Here is a 14,208-nt window from a genome sequence, read left to right on the forward strand (position 1 = left end):
AAATGTTTGTTTGCTTTATTTAATTGATACTACTCTATACAACCCTGTGATAACAACCATAAACTGTGGCCTCTCATTCTCTGTACTTTGACTCCATCTAGTGGCTGATTTTAGAACTTGAGTGTTGAATTAGAAATAATGTTGCCACACCATTCATCATCAGCAAAGACTTTTCTCACCCACCATTGAGGCTTGTATTTCAGTAATTTTGTACATCACAATGCATGGTCTGTGAACCTACACATTTCCCCCCTCAAAGCCGTATGCCCGGGCCACACTCCATGCATGAGCAGCGTGTGTGCATTGCGGAACCTTTGTTTTGTTTTTTAATTTTGGTACCCATGTTTAAAGGTGAGAGCTGCCACACAGCCCACAACACAGCTTACTGCAAAAATAGACTGGAAATTATCTTTTGACAGTATTTTGTCACAAAACTACAGTTTCAATCTATAGAATGTCAGACATGAAGAAACAACTTTTTTTTTTTCACTCAACACAAAATCAAAGCATTTATACAAGCTTTTCTGTCGACAGAATCCCTTCAGTTTTTTAACACAAGGCTTTTATTCTGAAATATTTGTAGGACAGAGTTGCAGAAAATACAGACTCTTGCAAGTCTCCATACATTATTGGAGTACTTGCTTTTAATTGTTGATTATTATTGCAAATGAACACAAGAGTGATGTACTTACACTTAAAGGTTAATTTCAATGACCACCATGAAAGGCTTGCTATGTAGAAAGAAAGGGCTGGACCGCATAGTCGTCACTTTCTGCTCAGGCAGGCATAGTGGCCTAGGCATATGGTTGCTTTTGCACCTTACCCGTTTGGTCCATTTTAACCGCACCCTGGAGCGCTTTGCCAGATAGTGTAGTTCATTTGGGCTGGTGTGAAAGTTGTCAATTGAACACTGGTACAGACCAACAACGGCTGCTGTTCTTTTAATTTGGAAGAGTGCAAAGGTTTTTTATTTTATTTTACGGTCCTGTCTCCTGTTAATCATTTTTCATAACAGGTGGTCAATTTACCATCTGATAATACTGATAATGGTTGTAATCAGTTATTGTGCCATGACTTCTTTGTGATAACAAAGAGCATAAATATACAGATCAGAAGCATTAAAGTGTTGCTTTAATTAACTCCCACATGAGTCCGGTTGATGCAGGATGACAATCACTGTTAAAACTATCCAATCACAAGTTACTTGTGAGTTTTGTATAACCTTGGGCCCTAGTTTCGTGGCGTAGCGCAGGGTGGCGGAACCGGCGTAATGCAAGTTTCGACCCGCGCAGCCTTGCGCACGGTCAGTTTGTCAGTTTGGTGGATCGCCTGCGCCAAGATGGGTGTGGCGGCGCAGCAGTGGGAGGCGTCACAGATTCAGCTTGGCGTAGCGGAAGTTTCGTGGCAAAAAGCCTCGCCGAGACTGCACTGAAAGCCCGCCAGCTCCAACCTGGTCTACTCTCGGCGCAAATAAAGTCCATTCATTCAATGCGAAGCACAGCTGGCGGAGTGGAAGTTTGGCTGACGGCGTGCAGTGCGTACACATCACCGAGACCTGACAGGCAGGTTTCCACAGTTCCAGGCACATTTAAATGCAATACATAATCACAACAAACACTATTTAATGCAACTAATTGAATCGACACGTGAATTTATATCTATATAGATTGTCCCGTCGCATCTGACGTCAGATCAAAGGCGGATGGCACGCGTAACGGAAACTCAGCCTCTCGGACCAAAACATCTCCCTCTGTCTCTCTCCTGTTTTTTTATAATATGGGCATTGTTATTATTATGATACGCACGCACATCGTGTGATGCGCGTTGTGGGAGCGCCGGCGCTGCTTCTGTCATCGGGTTGTCAAGTGACGGATCTTGCACTGAACCTCCCCTAACGCATTAAAGGAGAGGAGAGGAGCTCATTTGATTGGTGAAGATCTGAATCGGCTGTGTTAATCCCAGTCCACGCCTCGTCTCCTCCTCGGCTCCCACTCACGCCTTCTTCTCCTCCCTCTTTCCCACTTGCGCCGGTGGGCGAGACGGGAGGTGTGCCTGCGCGAGCCTGCGCGGTGCACAAAACTTGCAAAGTCCAGGCGGACACACCCCGTCGGCGTGGCGCAGGTGCGCTGAGAGCTGACTGCGCCTGGTCTATGAAACTAGGGCCCCTTGTGTTTAATCCTCATGGTTTGTTTGTATATAGACTGTGTTAGCACCAGAACTGAAATGCAACAATGTATCATTTTCTTTCCCTTGGTCTGGACGAAATGAACCAAAGTGTGAAAGCAACCTTGCTTACCGGGCAGAGTTAGTTGATTGAGCTCAGCAGAGCTTTTCAGTTTTTTCTTCTCAGCAAGATGAAATGTGTTTGGACAAAGCTTTAAAGGTCAAGTATTAGCAGCGGGGCATAGCCAATTGTAGCTGTGCATAGCAGTCAAGGTGGCCTTGTTGCAAGGCAAACAATGGCTCAGTCTGACACAAAGTGATTCTGCTGCTCACCACCATGTGTTGTTATCATTGGTATAGTTGCGTAAATACGCCATTGTTTACAAACATGACAAAGAACATTAGTTTGTGTATTAATTTGTTGTAAATTCCACCGATCTTAAACGCACAACAGTAGGGCAGAGTCTGCACAACGTTTTGGATTAAAGCAGAGATTCCCAACTACCAGGCTGTGAGGAAAGATGAAAACTCGAAAAAAAACAGGGTTCATAATAAGTAGCTATTCTTGTTGTTATTAATTTGACCTTGGTGCAGCCTGTGCTGCTTATTCCTTCTCCTGTCACACCTAAAAAGAACAATTTAGTACATTAGGTCACCATTATGCAATGTAACAGCTCTGCCATCAACTACTATTTTGGCTGGTCTATAATGTAAGGCCGAGCCAAACTGTCATACACAATTAATGCTTTGAACAGACAGAGCCAGTATCTGGAGAACTCCCAAAGTGCCAGATGTCAGTTAATACTGTCTACTAACATTTTGCTGGCTGCCTTTTATGCTGTAATGGCTTTAATTGATCAAAGATTGCATTCAGTTATGTCAGACATTCTGGTCATTTAAATTTGTTTAATTACTTTGCAATATTTGACCTTGCTTACATAGCCACAAGTGGTGCTGAAGGTTTGGTAAATAACTGGCAAAACAATCAGAAAAGGGTCATTACTTTTCTTATTTGACTGGCTACTGGAACATCCTGGCCACTTTAAAAAAAGACAAACAATCACGACCCATTTCATAATAAGAGACTTAGAGAGAGAGAAGAGCACAGTTTTGAATAACAAACGTTCCTGGCCATTTTTATTACCATTGATAAACAAATATTATCCAGAATAGGTTAATCATCCATTTCTGAGAAAAACATGTTTGATAAATCACAACTTAGTTTTGTGCATTTGTTTGCATACTAAATACATAAGAAATTAAACCAAATATATGCATTAGCGGGAGTTAACAAGCACGTTTTCCTTAAACAAATAATGTAGACTGTACACCCTCCTAGGTTGCAATTGTCAGAACAATACAAACACTCCTGGGCTCAAAGTCGTCCTCAGATATAAATGTCAAATAAAAGGCTGAAAGAATTTCTGCAGATTTATTTGGTGATTCTAACCATATATCCTGTGGGTCCTGACCCAGTCTTACGGAATCAGTGGTCATTCTTTGCATCTCTCTGTTACATTCTGAAATCGATAATTTACCTTTAGCATTGATTATGTGTTCTTTGCAAGTCTAAATGAGGAAAAACAGCTTGGAAGATGAAATTGTATTACAGTTAATTTTACATCAAGTTCATAAAACTGCAGTCACTCAAAATGTTTCCATTCTTCTGCTTCTCTTTCAGTTCTACAAGCATGTTGTCCAGAGTGTGGAGAAATTCATTCAGAAGGTGAGCTATATTTTGTATAAATCTTTGGGAACGTGTGTGTGTGTGTGTGTGTGTGTGTGTGTGTGTGTGTGTGTGTGTGTGTGTGTGTGTGTGTGTGTGTGTGTGTGTGTGTGTGTGTGTGTGTCTGTGTCTGTGTCTGTGTCTGTGTCTGTGTCTGTGTGTGTGTGTGTGGTTGAACATTCAGTATCTTCATAGATTGTTTAAATATCCTATGTATCCTTAATCCTATAATTAACCAGCTGTCTGTTTCTGTATTGACAGTGCAAACCAGAATACAAGGTCCCTGGGCTGTACGTCGTCGACTCAATTGTCAGGCAGTCACGGCACCAGTTTGGCACGGAAAAGGATGTTTTTGCCCCACGCTTCAGCAAAAATATCATTGCAACGTTCCAGCAACTCTACCGCTGCCCTTCAGATGATAAGGTCAGACAGTTTATAATAGGTTTTGTGTTCCTCTCTGTTGCTTTTGTAGTTTGTGATGGTTTCAAGAGAGATATATGAGACCCCTTGAAATATGCTTCAGTTTTACAGGAACCTGTGCTTTGATAAATAGATCAGGGATTGGCAACAGGATTACTTTATTGTTGCAATTTAGTAAGTGTGTAAAGTCTCTTACTTAATCTGTGTAGGGCAGTTTGTTTTTGTCCCGATATTGTCTTGGGAAAAAAGTGTGAAATTGAAAAAACTAACACATTTTAACCTTTATGATGAAGCAACTCTCTGAAAGACAAATTGAAGCTGTATTAATAAAATAAAAAAATCACATTTCTGATCAAGCCGTTGTTTTTCAATAAATGGTCAATTTTTGGCCTTGGAATTATTGACAGCCTTCTTCTATCATATCAGCATTTTTTAGGCTACATCTGTCATAGTGTTTCCACATGTTACTGTTATGTCACAGTTTTGTCATCTTTGTCGGGGCTTTCAGAGTAAGATAGTCCGGGTCTTGAACTTGTGGCAAAAGAATGCAGTCTTCAAGAGTGACATCATCCAGCCTCTGTTGGACATGGCGGCAGGGATTCCCCCTCCCAGCATCACACCGGTCATGCCCAGCAGCGCTGCTGCAGTCAATAACACTACACCTGGTCAGTCAAAGTGAACACACGTAGATTGAAACGCATAACCATTCACTCTGATAATTTGGTCAGATAATTTGTTTGACACTATAAAATAAACTTACTACACGCTTTGCGGATAATGAAACCTTTGTGTGTCCAGGCACCCCAGCTACTCCGGCTACCCCAGCTAACATAGTCCAGGGTCTGCCTGATTGGGCTTCCCAGATTACTAACACAGACACTGTGGCTGCTGTAGCACAGATCCTACAGAGTCCCCAGGGACAACAGGTTAGTAGGCATGTCCACTCAGCATCTCAGTTATTAAACTGTTTTAAAGTTATTCTTAACAATCTTCATGTCCAGTAAAACAATACTTTGCTTTTTCACTTGAGTAGCCTCTCAAAATCTTGCAAAGCAGCTGATGTTTAAATGTGTCAAATACTCTACTGTATTATCACCTGGTGTAGCTGCAGCAGCTGGTACAGAGTCTACAGATGCAGCAGCAGAAGCCCCAGCCGTCCCTGCTGCAGGCCTTGGATGCTGGCCTGGTGGTGCAGTTGCAGGCTCTAACAGCTCAGCTCACAGCGGCCGCCACTGCGAACAGCCTTAACCCTCTGGAGCAGAGGGTCTCCTCTTTTAATAAGGTAATGTTGCAGATAGCAACTGAAAGTGTATTATTCTTTACGTCAACTGATGTCTCCTAATGTGATTATGTTGTGCGTTCCTTGCAGAAGCTTCTGGGTCCTTTTGATTTTGGGAATGATTCTGAACGTGGTGAAGAATCTAAAAAGGACTCCTCATCATCTCAACTGTGAGTTCAGAATGTTTTATGATCAGGCTTATTATTTCTCTCACACTAAATCTAACTTACCGGTAATTAGGGTTGCAAAGGGGTGGAAAATTCCCGGTAAATTTCCGGAAAGTTTCCGGTAAATTTCCACGGGAACTTAAGCTTGGGAATTTTGGAAATATTCCATATTTGGAAACTCTCCATGGGAATAATGGGAATTATGGGAATTTAGGGGAACTAACTGGGAATATATTATATCCAAGCATAAATATGAACAGAAGTCATAAGAAAACATCCATACAAAATGTTTTCAACAGATATTTCAACAGATTTATTTGAAAGTAGAACAGAACATGTTTTAATTAGTTGTTTCATGGGTGAAGTCAAAAACAGGAATGTTAGGTTCAATACTCCCAACTCCTCTCATTCAGAAATGGAATGGAATGTTCCCGTTCATTGTCTATGTAAGAAGCCGTGCGATGCAGTCGCGGAGCAGCGAATTTCGAGAGACGGAGCGCCGCCGCCCGCAAGCTTGCGAAAATCTTTTAAACTGACCGATGTCGATCTAAAATAAAGACAGATTCAGCAACTGCATAGCTTATTTCTTTCCTAAAATGTTTTCAGAAACACATTTTAGTGAACTATTTTTGTAAAATAAGAGGGAGGTGGGAGGCTGCGAGGGGAGAACGATACGAGCTCGGAGGAGCACAGAGGGGAGGGGTGCATGTGTGTGTGTGTGTGGGGGGGGGGTGCTTTTTTCAAACCTTTCAAATCGTAGACTAGAGCTTTAATAAAATAAATATATTTCCCCATAATAGCATCAAAACTTACTTCACTTTGTTTAGTCCAGAAGCTCAAATGTGTGCCTTCAATAGTCTTTGTGCTTCAGGCTCAAAAGTGTGGTCCAGTCTTCTAGCGATCTTCTGTACATGTGATGGAGGCATGCACAGTGCCAGTAGAGGGTGTGGTCTCAATAGCCATGCACTAAGCAGTGTGCTCTGTGCATGTGGTTTAGGAATGGCATGGATATTCAAGTGTATTTGAATGGCATCTGTTTGTTTTAGTCAAGATTATGCTACAAAATAACTTTCCTCAGCTATATTTAAGTCCCCTTTGAAGAGCCAACCATCAATTTTAAAAATTCCCAGTTTATTCCCGTATATTCCCATAAATTCCCATTAATTCCCATAAATTCCCATGGAAAGTTTCCACTTTTGAAAATTCCCGGAATTTTGCAACCCTACCGGTAATAGTGATCCAGAGTCTGTTCATTGTGTCATCCACCTTCATTGATCTAATTGAGTTGCTGACTACTTCCAGGCCCATGGTGTCGGAGCCCATCAACAGTTCTCTCTTCCACCAGCTGGCTGAGCAACTACAACAGCAGAACCTGGAACAGTTTCAGAAGCAGCTTTTAGAGCACCAGCAGCACCAACAGAAGGTACTCACACAGATCATTATTTTTCAAATATACAAAGTGTACAAAGTGTACTGCCCGCACTGCAGTGACACAGCCAGTTGAATATCAGCAAAGTTTCCATTTCATCTCTCCCATGTCCTCCTCCTGGTCAAAAACAGGTGAGGGACCTGTGTGGAACCAACAGCCCTCTGTAGCACCTTATTGCAACAACACACTATGTCCCTCACAATACATGAAGACCTACAAGCTCCTCAAAAATGTGAAAATGAAATGGTTGTGTTCTCATCATGTTTAGGGGATAGATATGGCTAGATTTGCCCGTTTAGATGCCTTGTTAATAAATTATATATAATGGGTATACCGTTCTTTTTATTCCTTTCAGACCATGAGCATAGAAGGGCAGGACTCAATCTTTGGGCAAGAAAACTCAGTTGCGACAGCGCAGAGCAGCAGCCAGCCACAGCTTCCTGAGCCGGATAACAAGTTGGATGACACCATAGACAACCAGCAGCAGGTATGCCTGGCCAGTGGGCCAGTTTTCTACATTGCCTTGTATTTATGGGTGGAGAAATGTGAAATTACCTCTGCCTACCTTTTTATAGGACATGGACCTGGATGAGGGCCCAGATGGTATGGAGGAGGAGATCTTTGAGACAGAGGAGAAGAAGATTGTCAGCACGCGTTCTAGAACGCGCTCAAGGTCCCGCTCTAGGTCAGTTTCACTTATTTCTGAAATCACATTTCGTAACAATGTTCAAAATGTGCTGAATTGTCTTGTTATATTAGCTGAATAAGCTATGATCTTCTAACCTCTTCTTAAATTAGTGCTGACAGATAGCCTTAAGGGCAGGCCTGTGGTCATACAGCAAGTATGAATGTCAGTCTGGAAAGAATTTCCAAAAGTTTTGGGTTTTCTCTCTGTAGGTCTCCCAAGAGGAGAAGGTCTAGGTCCCGCTCTGGCTCTCGTAAACGTAAACATCGCAAGCGGTCACGCTCACGCTCAAGAGACCGCAAGAGGAAGTCATCACGGTCTTATTCAAGCGAAAGACGTGCCAGAGAACGAGAAAAGGAGCGACAGAAGAAAGGCCTGCCTCCCATACGATCCAAGACTCTAAGTGGTTAGTGAAAGCTATTGTATCAGAATATGTTCATACCTGTTTGTGTGCTTTTCTAAGTAATAATTGTTTTCCCCTCTACCCTTACCTAGTGTGCAGCACTACTCTGTGGGTGGGCCAAGTGGATAAAAAGGCCACTCAGCAAGACCTCACTAACTTATTTGAAGAGTTTGGCCAGATTGAGTCTATCAATGTAAGTACATTTACACTTTGTCCTTTTCTTACTTACACATTTCTCATCAATCACACATGTAAATACATGGACATTGTCCACTGTACAGTCATATCTTGCTGTTTAACCTTCCCAAGGACTATGTAATGTAATCTGTGTGTGTTTTGCGTGCCTGCCTGCGCTTGCAGATGATCCCTCCCAGAGGCTGTGCCTACATCTGTATGGTCCACAGGCAGGATGCATACCGCGCCCGCCAGAAGCTCAGCACTGGCTCCTTTAAAATTGGCTCTAAAATCATCAAGGTACAGATTACCTATTTATAATTTGATTTATTGTAGTCTCATTCTCCTTGCGGTTTCTAAAAATGCAATTTTCCATTGACCTCCTGTGGTGATACCTCAGACAGTGTAGTTTTCCAGGCACATGGATCCTTGTATCTCCCAGAATTTACTTTGAAAAATCCTGTTTGTTGACCTACTCATGTTTGCGTGTGTGTGATCCAGATTGCATGGGCTCTGAACAAGGGGGTAAAGCAGGAGTACAAGCAGTTTTGGGATGTGGACCTCGGAGTCACCTACATACCTTGGGAGAAGGTGAAGCTTGATGACCTGGATGGCTTTGCTGAGGGAGGAATCATTGACCAGGAGACCGTTAATGATGGTGAAAAGAAACACGTCTACGTATTAACATATTTCAAACAAATACTGTCTGTTGACTTAATAGCAGTGCTTGTTTGGATATAATTAGGATTCACAGTCAGATTTGTAAACATGTGATGAACACAGATATCCACAGACAAAGAATTTAAGATCGGTGTTGTTTTCTGTTTCTGCAGAGTGGGAAGCAGCCAAGAATGCTGAGCCAGCTAAGGAAGTTACAAGTCAGCCATTAAGTGCAGAGACTACAGCAGCATCTAACACCCAGACTGAGACCTACAAGCAGCAGGTCACCATGATGCCTGTACAGGTAATGTCTTAATCTGTGGTTAGAATGTGAACAGTACACTGCACATGGGGCTCACTGTAGGGATATTTGCTGATTCGATCAAAGGAGCCTGATTTGACTTTCAATCTCACAGTTGAATCATGACAAATAAATTAGGCCTACGTTTATTAATCGGAGCCCTCCTCACCTGCGGGAGGCGCGTAGAAAGGGCTTTTTGTGGCGGATATAACAGCTGTTTGCGGCTTGTGTCTCTCTTTCCTGTTAACTGTCCCTTTTGATTCCTCGTCGTTTCACTTTTGTCTGTGGGTTGCTCCAATGTAGAAAATAAAATTAGGACTTACAACCCCCAAAAACAAGCAGGAAGAGAAACGCACTGTGCATCATTATTGTAAAACAACAGCTAATTGATAGTAACATGTACCTCAGTTAATGTCGCTTGTTTGTAAAAAGAGCTGACCAGTGTAACCAATTTTAACCCAGCTTTTATGTCCCCACACATTTTTTTGTGTGATGCCGACAGTGCATCTTATTTAAAAAAAGTAGACTATCTTGATGTGTTAGACATCCAGGGAGCAATACTTTGATATAGGCTTGGGCAGCTACTAGTACATGGCCAAGAACTTGTGGACCATGTAAATTTAACTAATAATGTATCAATGTTTTGTGTGTGGACACTCTTTCATATCTCTCTTATCCAGCTCCCAGTGGCCCAGGCTGTTCCCAGCGCCGTAGGTTTAGTGCCTCCTACCTTCCCTGTCACCATGGGCATACCCCCACCAGGCTATGGGCCACCACCACCCTTCATAAGAGCTAGCTTCAATGCCTCACAACCTCCACCAGGTATATTAGTCATATAAAGTATCGTATAAAAAAATATCTGACCTCTTTAAAATTCAAAAGCTCACACAAACATATTTTCTGCTGTTAAGGTTTTCTGCAGGCAGCACAGACTGCAGCCATGGTCTCAGCAGCTACTTGTGAGTATTTATGACATGCTGTCCTTAAAACTTATATGTGCATATTGTTTTGAAAATGTAAATTCCTTTCAAGAGAAGTAGTTTGAATCTATTAGATTTGAATACATGTTTTCCTTTCTCCTGTACCTATAGCTTTAGTGCAGCCTTCGGTGGTAACCAGCCAAGAAGCTGTCAAGGAATCACCTTTCAGTGCTATGATTCCTCCGACCAGTGCTATGCCAGGCGGGTTCATGGCTGGTGTCTTCAACCCAGTGGGACTCCAAACTCAGCAGGTCACCAATGACAAAACTTCACAGTCTGCAGATGGTATGGATGCTGCTGCAGAGCTAACACTGCAAGGTGAGGCAATGCTAACTTGTTCCTGCATGAAAGAGACTAAAGAGATTATTTTGGTGTTGTAGAGGCTTTTAACATTTATATCTGTCATTGTGTTTTGTCTCCAGGCATGCAGAATGCAGTCCGCAGTGGGATGGGTCTCCTTGGCATGCACCCCACAGCTTCGCTCACCCACCAGCTGCATCAGTCTGGTCTGACTGGGCAGAGGATGCCTGGCCTGCTGCCTCTGGATGTGCGGCCTAACCTCCTCCAACCCGGGGCTGTCCGCTTCCCACTCCTCATGCAGCAGGGGGCTGTCCAGCAGGCCGCTGGCCTCCTTGAGAGTTCCCTCCAGGCTCAGGCCCGCGCCAGGGCTCCCTTCTCTCAGCTGGACCCCTTCAACAGGGGCCCCAACCTCACCAATGAAAATGTATCCAAGACAGAAGATGAGTCTTCCTCTGGAACTGATGAGGGCAAAGACCAGGACTACCGCTTTCCTCCGATGGAAAAGCAGAGCACAGGCCTGCTGAGGACCCCTCCACCAGAGCATAGAGAGCCCCTTGGAGGTGGCGGAGCAGGAGGTGGAGGAGGAGGCAGGCCTCCCTTGCTTCAGACCCCGGGGACTCAGGGGCCAGCCAGAACCAGCCTAGTGGGACGTCTGCAGGCTCTTGCAGGCTTCACTCCTGATAACCGCTGGAACCAGACCAGAGGGGACTTTGATGAACGAGACAGCATGCGAGGAGGCCTACAGGCCCAAGGCGGTCCAAAAGGCTTCCAGGAGGAGAGGCCCACACCTGGGCAGAACTTCCCCAACCGCTTTGAAGGCCGTTCTGGGACAACAGGAGGCGCAGCTGGAGTTTCAGGCAATTCCGGAGCTGTTGGGGGACCACAGGCCTGGAACCGTAGTGGTGGTGCTGCAGCGCCTTTTGACAATGAACTACATAAAGACCTAGATGAGCGAAGACGCCCATGGGACAGGCAAAGAGACAGAGATGAAAGAGATTTCGACTTCAGGAGGGAGATGAATGGCAGCCGCCACAGCCGAGAGAGAGAGCGGGAACGCGAGAGAGACAGAGACAGGGAGCGGGAGCGAGGCAGAGATCGCACCAGAGAACATGAACGTGACAGAGACCGCGACAAAGAGAGAGACCACGACAGGGAACGTGAGCGTGAACGTGGGGGCTGGACACCTCTTCTCCCTCTGCCTACACCTCTACTTCCAACTCCACCTCTTAATCCCAATCTGACCCTGAACCAAGGAAAAATGCTTGCACCACTCAAATTGAACCCCCAGGCTCAGGCACGATTCCAGTCCCCACTCCTGCCCCAAGCCCAGGCCAAACCCTCTCTCTTGGGTCTGAATCAGCCGCTGCCTCAAGTTCAAATTAAGTCTCCGCCTTCATCACAGAGCCAAGCAGCTGTGCCTGAGCCCCAGTCAGAAACCCCAACTCCGTCTGAGACATCTCAGGCACAGTCACCAGCCTCAGCCCACTCACCTGACCAGTCATGTGATGATAAAGGTGAGAGCCTGTTGACCCAGACCAAGTCATCACCCCAAACCGAATCGCCATCCCTGCCCACAACTCGGTCCCCAGCCCAGTCCCCCTCCAAAACCACTGCTTCTCCAGACACTGAGACCCCAAGCCAAGCCTCACCGCTGGTTGAGGCCTCATCCCAGGACTCACCTGTGGCCTTCACACAAGCTACCAGCCCCCCCGAAGAGACTCACTCTCTGGATGAACAAGAAAGCCCAAGGAAGGATGAGGAGGAGTCACAAGAGAGAGCTTGCTCACCCCAACCCCAGCGGGTCAATGGACCTGGGATGGACAATAGCACCGTGGCTGAATCTAACCTTGAGGTCTCTCCTGAGCTCTCTCCTGAGCTCACTGAAGAACCCTCTCCCAATTCTGTGCTCCCTGACAGTGAACCAGAGCAGCAGCAGGAGCAGCTTGCCTCTCCTGAGGACGTAGACAATGAACAGAGTGAACCCATGACGGAAGCTGCGAGTCAGCCAGTGGTAGACACTGTCACAGACACTGAGGGGACATAATCATCACTCAGTAGGTAAAAGATCATTTTGTAAAGTTGTCTCTTCTTCTCTGTACTCATGTCAGCAAACCACCACACGGGACATGGCGAATACTGACTCACATCAGTTATTGTCTTATAATCAATAACAAATGATTTTATCTCTCACAAATACCAGTGTACTTAAATAGAAAGCTTGTTAGCTGATTTATCGATAGACAGTTTTGTTTGTGTTTTTATTTCATTTTCTTAAGTTGTAATGCCACCCCACCGTTTTAATTTCTCTAAGCTTGGCAAATTTTCTTGGATTGCCAACCAAAATGTTCCAATTGTATATGGGGAAAATGCGCTTTGACCTTCCTATGGAAGAGAGTAAAACATCCTGGCTGTTCGACAATGGATTGAATACAGTTGCACACAATACTTGAAAAAGGCAGTTGCTGGCCCAATTTCTGTCTCCTCTTCTTTTAAAATGCTGCTGCAAAGTTTTCAGTGAATGCTTTTGTGGTGTTCTGCTTTCCGTTTCTACGCAGAAGAAATAGCCTGCATACAGTGACACAAGAACAGCTGCTTATAATTGGAAAAAAAAAAAAAAAACATTTTTAAATGAAAACATGAAAATGTTGTATCCCCAAAATAAATGTCTGTAATTTGTTTCCAATTATGCAGTGAATACAAACAAAATTACTTGCCAGGGGGAAGAAAAAGTTAATGAACAGAGGGATGTTCTCATGTTGGGTGCATTTTGTTTTAGTTTGAAATAAACATGCTTTGTCTGTTTAAAATCACATGCTTTAGGACTGTTTTCTGACCCAGGACCAGTGGAAACTAAGACTGCTTTACAGACTTGTACACATTGTGTGCTGTCACTTCAGTCGATTTGATGTTCTCGTAACTCAAGTTGCTGCTATACCATCCATCCACAGAGCACTTTGTTGGATGCAACCGTGGGACTTGTAGTTTTTAGTTACTGATGACTTCAGCCTGGATGTTTCCCTAAGCTTTTGCTAGGTGACTGTTGAGGATGGGATTGTGCCTTTTTTTGAATGGATTTGTCGTTCATGATGCTACTCAACACTACTGCGTGATGTACACCAGACTGTACGTGCAACTCGGTTTCAGACAGCTCTATGAACACAATGCTACCTGCACAGAATTGACTGGTCTACGTTTAAATGGTAGCTGGGCGGTTTGTACAGCACTCACCTAGAGGAGAACACGTCTATATACCCCATCGTTCTGTGCATGCAGGCCTGTAGCCATGTTTTAACCTTCTTGTCTCTCTTTTGTCATTTCATCCTTGTAGTGCTTTTCTGTTGAGACATACTACTAGTAATCCATAGTGTTATTTCTCAGACCAAATGTCTACTACAGGAGTTATGATGTTGAATAAAAGATGAAGGTGCATCTGATTTTTACCCCTCTTATTGTCATGAATCTTGACTCAGACTTGGATCAGATGACTTCTTGAACACGCATCAACACTGCAGATTCAAACT

At 44.1% G+C, this 14,208-nt stretch overlaps 2 protein-coding genes across 4 annotated transcripts in view; both read left to right on the forward strand.

The window, feature by feature from the left end:
- The window catches only part of scaf8 (SR-related CTD-associated factor 8), a 32,254-nt gene extending 18,133 nt beyond the window's left edge, over window positions 1–14,121 (forward strand). For 2 of the 3 annotated variants that reach the window (XM_084013713.1, XM_084013715.1), the window contains exons 3-20: window positions 3,845–3,889; window positions 4,151–4,312; window positions 4,818–4,974; window positions 5,108–5,235; window positions 5,415–5,591; window positions 5,679–5,758; window positions 7,058–7,178; window positions 7,540–7,671; window positions 7,760–7,869; window positions 8,082–8,275; window positions 8,365–8,465; window positions 8,633–8,746; window positions 8,948–9,104; window positions 9,280–9,410; window positions 10,088–10,229; window positions 10,319–10,366; window positions 10,499–10,705; window positions 10,810–14,121. In XM_084013713.1, the coding sequence (XP_083869839.1) occupies window positions 3,845–3,889; window positions 4,151–4,312; window positions 4,818–4,974; window positions 5,108–5,235; window positions 5,415–5,591; window positions 5,679–5,758; window positions 7,058–7,178; window positions 7,540–7,671; window positions 7,760–7,869; window positions 8,082–8,275; window positions 8,365–8,465; window positions 8,633–8,746; window positions 8,948–9,104; window positions 9,280–9,410; window positions 10,088–10,229; window positions 10,319–10,366; window positions 10,499–10,705; window positions 10,810–12,731 (4,128 nt within the window). In that variant the 3' untranslated portion in view covers window positions 12,732–14,121. The remainder of the gene's footprint in view (window positions 1–3,844; window positions 3,890–4,150; window positions 4,313–4,817; window positions 4,975–5,107; window positions 5,236–5,414; window positions 5,592–5,678; window positions 5,759–7,057; window positions 7,179–7,539; window positions 7,672–7,759; window positions 7,870–8,081; window positions 8,276–8,364; window positions 8,466–8,632; window positions 8,747–8,947; window positions 9,105–9,279; window positions 9,411–10,087; window positions 10,230–10,318; window positions 10,367–10,498; window positions 10,706–10,809) is intronic. The other variant, XM_084013714.1, reaches the window with a different exon arrangement.
- Window positions 12,728–14,208, forward strand: part of tiam2a (TIAM Rac1 associated GEF 2a) — a 94,028-nt gene continuing 92,547 nt past the window's right edge. The window contains exon 1 of the mRNA XM_084013703.1: window positions 12,728–12,745. The gene's annotated coding sequence lies outside the window, so the exon portion shown is untranslated. The remainder of the gene's footprint in view (window positions 12,746–14,208) is intronic.

The sequence above is a fragment of the Eutrigla gurnardus genome, assembly GCF_963514095.1.
Source record: "Eutrigla gurnardus genome assembly, chromosome: 7".
Taxonomy (NCBI): domain Eukaryota; kingdom Metazoa; phylum Chordata; class Actinopteri; order Perciformes; family Triglidae; genus Eutrigla; species Eutrigla gurnardus.